Raw genomic sequence first — 4,712 nt, forward strand, 5'->3', positions numbered from 1 at the left:
AGAAATGCTTTGCCATTTCCTTCTTCCAGGATCGGCCCTTTGACTTGTTTGCAACTCATGTTGCTCGCTTGTCGGTCTCGGGTGCCAGTGCTAAGTCAATCAGAGCCAGCTTAGCTTTTCAAGATCAGGCAAGATGGCTGGTTATTGGAGCTGGCCAGGTTGCAAAAGAGGCTTTGGGGTAAAATCAAAACAAATGTGGCGAGAGAAAGGTTAAGGAATTACCAAGTGTGGTGGAATCTATGGAGAAGACCAACTGTCTTGTACCAAATAACAGGATTCCCAGAGTTTTGGCATCCTTGCTTAAGAGTAATTGGTGGTGATTTAATAGAAGGCTTTATTGGGAGCAGCCCAAAATGATTGAGCCAGCTCTCAATGGTTTTAGTGGTGGCGGACTGTGATTTCCCATGAAAGCTCAAATAGGAGCAAGAATGGTGTCAGAGTATATTCATGAACTGGAATAGAGCATGGTAATAGGGTCAGCCAATGAATAGGCATAGCAACTAAATCAGCCAATGAGGACTGTTTTGGAAACCAAAACTAGTAGCCTAGGCTGGAAACTGAAACTAAAAGTAGCCTAGGTGTGGCTCTATGTTAAGCTCTGCAACTCTGCAGCTATTTTGAGCTCTGAGTCTGTCTATTGCTGATGAAACTAACTTGCTTGCTTGCTGAAGGCTGGAGCTTTGCTCTGAACTTGCAACGTGTTTCTGTTTGAGTTTGCTCCATGTTGGAGAAATCTACAACTGGTTTGTAAAATCTACTTATGTTTATAAAGATCTTGAATGAAGCATCAGCCATCTGTGTTTATTTTTCTGGCGCTGAATTATTGCTACAAAACTCTCAACAAATGGTTTCAACTTGATCAGTTCTCAATAACGCCCAGGAGTGTTTCGTTTCATTTCCCTGTGGCCAGCAACTTTTGACAGCCAACAGTTTTGTCTTTTGTCCCTAACAAACAGATGGCAGCACTAATGCAACTCTCTCAAGGTGCTGGGTTATAATCCAGACTTAGAAGTCTTCTAGAGGTCTTCCGCATGAGTCCAAGATCTCCATCTCAGGCAGGAGCTGCTGCCCCCAAAATTAGCCAACTGTCTTCTCTTTTTCCCATCTAACAGGCTGGTGCTGGAGACGTATGACAACTGTCTGTCAGAAAACAAAATCTTCGCCTGACAATTCTCTATTAGAAGTACATTCTTCTTCCCCTACTTCTGGCAGAGAAGAAAATGAGAGGCTATTACAATCGTCACCCCAATCCAAAATAACTTTAGATGTGAGTCTGACTGTTGCTGAAGTCTATGTAAGATGCAAAACTCTGGGCTAGGGGAAATACCCAAGAGCCAGGACCATTGAAGTGTTGGGTGGGGGAACATTCATCCCCAAAGTCTTTCCGAGGCAACCATGAAGGGATTATGAGCTGCTTGGGGGTCCTCAGCCCCTCCCGCTGGAGACCTTGTGATTGGCTGCTCTGCAGGGAAGATCCAGCCCAGCTCAGCCTCTCGCACCCATCAGCTCTGAGGAAGGAGAATGAATGAAGGAGCCAGGAACAGAAGCTGGAACTGGGGTTACCCTGGGGAAATGTGGGGTTTCTGTCCACGAAGGACTGGAAGGGAGGGAGAGAAGGAATGGGAGGATGGAAAAACAAAGGGGGGAAGGGGGCTGTCCAGGAAAACGTTCCCTGGAGATGATGAGCTGCAGGGATAAACTGCATGAGATGGGCACCATACAGATGAGACAGAGGGAGAGGGAGAGGGAGGAAGAGGGAGGAGAAGGAAAAGGAGAGGAAGGAAGGAAGGAAGGAAGGAAGGGGAGGAAGTTTGAGGGAGAAGTGAGGACCAGCACACACCCACATATACCAGGAGCTGTTTCTTTCAAGCCTTTTTGGCTGCCAGGGTTGTAGTTGGAATAACGGAGCTCATAAGGACTCTTGCCTTGAGCACGGGGCTGGACTAGAAAACCTCCAAGGTCCCTTCCAGCCCTAGGATTCTATGATTCTAAGTGGAGAAGGGGGTGGGGAAACATTGCTAGTATGAAGTATACTTTTGATGTCTTCATTTTCTCTCTTTGCAGGACAGGACATCCTATGGATGGTGGAATCCCCAGAGAGCTGTGGGGGACTCTGTGTCAACCTTGCACAGGCGAGAAGGGAAGCAGCCTCCACGCAGAAGATCCTCATTGGAGTCCCTGGACAAAGCGGGAGCAACAGTGAGAATAGATGGAGCAAGAGTGGCCAAAATTGGAGGAAAGATTAAAAGTTTCAGCGCATGAATAGGCATAGCAAGTCAAAATTCCTAGAGGAAGAGGGCTAATAACTTCAAGCAGCCTCAGGGGTCCTGGCTGCCACCACCAGGGAGGCCCTAACATCAACACCAGGCCCAGGGGTGGGATTTTACCAGTTTGCACCTCTTCGGTAGAACTGGTTGTTAACATTCTAAGCAGTTCGGAGAACCGGTTGCTAGAAGAAATTACTGGCCTAATCCTGTAAGGAAGGCAGGAAGGAAACATTCTGGTGTTGCTTACAGAAATTGCCTCTCCGTTAACTCTTTTTACATTCTTGGCAGAACTAGACTTCCTGTCTCAGGAACGTCTCTGGAGTTTTTTTCCCCCCTCCTTTGATTGTGTGGACATCTAGCCCTGTTTCGTCATTTCCTGTTTTTCCTGAAAAAAACAGAAGTGATGAAACGGGGCTAGATTTTGGCCTACAAAGCTTGTAGAAGCCTGCAGAAGCCTTCCTCCAGCCTTTGGGAGGCCAAGAAAGGCCTCAAACAGGCCAAAAATCAGCTGTGGGGCACGTACATGCGCAGTGAGGTAAGTTTGCCTTCGGCTTGTGTGCTGGCACAAAATGGCTCTGCGTGCCACCTGTGGCAGGCGTGCCATAGGTTTGCCTTCACAGGTCTGGTGTTTCATAGGCCATAGAATAATAATAGGGTTGGAAGGGACCCTGGAGGTCTTCCACTCCAAACCCCCCATCGACCCACCACAAAGACCCTATACCATTTCATACAAAGAGCAGCCCAAACTTTTCTTAAAACCTCCACTGAGGGAGCATTCACAACTTCTGGAGGCAAGTTGTTCCACTGATTAATTGTTCTCACTGTCAAGAAATTTCTCTTTAGTTCTCGGTTGCTTCTCTCCTTGATTAGTTTCCATCCGTTGCTTTTTGTCCTGCCCTCAGGTGCTTTGGAGAATAGATTGACCCCCTCTTTGTGGCAGCCCCTCAAATACTGGAATATTGCTATCTTGTCACCCCCTTCTCCTTCTTTTCATTAAACTAGAGATACCCAATTCCAGCAACCATTCTTTATGTTTTAGCTTCCAGTCCCCTAAGCATCTTTGTGACTCTTCTCTGCACACTTTCTAGAGTCTCAACATCTACATCATGGCAACCAAAACTGGATGCCGTATTCCAAGTGTGGCCTTACCAAGGCCTTATAAAGTGGTATTAACGCTTCACATGATCTTGATTCTATCCCTCTGTTTATGCAGCCTAAAACTGGGTTGGCTTTTTGGCAGCTGCTGCACACTGCTGGCTTCTATTTAAGTGGTTGTCCACTAGGAGACCGAGATCCCTCTCACAGTTATTACTATTGAGCCAGGTTCCACCCGTTCTATACTTGGGCATTTGGTTTTTCTTGCCTAAGTGTGGGGCCTTATTTTCTCACCACAGAATTTCATTTTGTCAGATAGGGCTCCGCGTTCAAGTCTGTTGAGATCCTTCAGGTTCTTGAGCCTATCTTCCGGAGTGTTGGCTGTTCCTGTCAGCTTAGTGTCATCTGCAAATTTGATAAGTTCCTCTTTTATCTCCTTATCTAAATCATTAGGAAGCCATTGAACAGCACTGGGCCTAAGACAGAATCTTGGGGTACCCCACTACTTACTACCCTCCATGAAGATGTAGAACCATTAAGGATGACACGTTGAGCAGAGTTTGTAAGCCAGTTACAAATTCATCTGGTGTTGATGCTATCTATCCCACATTTTTTCTTATTTACTAAGAATTAGATTGCAGTCTCCTTTGTCAAATGCTTTACTGAAATCTAAGTATACTATTTCCATAGCATTTCACTGGTCCACTAATTTAGTCACTTTGTCAAAGAACAAAATAAGATTTGTTTGGCATGATTTCTTTTTGACAAATCCTTGTTTACTTCTGGTGTTACATTTGCTTGTTTCTAGGTGTTTGCAAGTCAGTGGCTTGATTTTCCTGTTTTCTTATTTTTTTACATGTTGTTATTATTTTTGACATTTGTTGCAAGTCTTACTTCACTCTGAAACTTAGTTTTCCTGAGTTCATCTTTGCAGATTCTGACTTTCTGCTGGTATTCTGCCTTAGTTATATGTCCCTCTTTCTGTTTTTTATACTTGTCCTGTTTGTCTTTATCAGAGAATTCTTTATTCAACCATGCTGGTTTGTATTTCAAGAGCCATGGTGGCACAGTGGTTAGAATGCAGTATTGCAGGCTAATTCTGCCGACTGCCAGCAGTTTGATCCTGAACGGCTCACGGTTGACTCAGCCTTCCATCCTTCTGAGATTGGTAAAACGAGGACTCAGATTGTGGGGAGCCATAGGCTGACTCTGTAAACCACTTAGAGAAAAAGTATTTAAGACTAAGTGCAATTGCTATAGCTAAGTTGCATTCGCTACCAAACTACTACATAAACTGTTTAAAGCTGTATTGCAAGAAAATTTTCACAATTGACTCTGAGTTGTGATAGA

General features: G+C 44.9%; 2 protein-coding genes across 2 annotated transcripts in view; both read left to right on the forward strand.

The window, feature by feature from the left end:
- LOC148128465 (major histocompatibility complex class I-related protein 1-like) overlaps nt 1-2,358 on the forward strand; it is a 56,419-nt gene extending 54,061 nt beyond the window's left edge. Inside the window, exons 5-6 of the mRNA XM_087949046.1 lie at nt 1,113-1,267; nt 2,065-2,358. Of these exons, the coding sequence (XP_087805172.1) occupies nt 1,113-1,267; nt 2,065-2,262 (353 nt within the window). The 3' untranslated portion in view covers nt 2,263-2,358. The remainder of the gene's footprint in view (nt 1-1,112; nt 1,268-2,064) is intronic.
- LOC113427974 (zinc-alpha-2-glycoprotein-like) overlaps nt 1-4,712 on the forward strand; it is a 77,277-nt gene that overhangs the window by 19,897 nt on the left and 52,668 nt on the right. The window lies entirely within an intron of this gene.

This window comes from Notechis scutatus, unplaced genomic scaffold (genome assembly GCF_049901735.1).
Source record: "Notechis scutatus isolate UNSWTSFEM ecotype Mainland unplaced genomic scaffold, rNotScu1.2 NSCUSCF61, whole genome shotgun sequence".
NCBI classification, from domain to species: Eukaryota; Metazoa; Chordata; class Lepidosauria; order Squamata; family Elapidae; genus Notechis; species Notechis scutatus.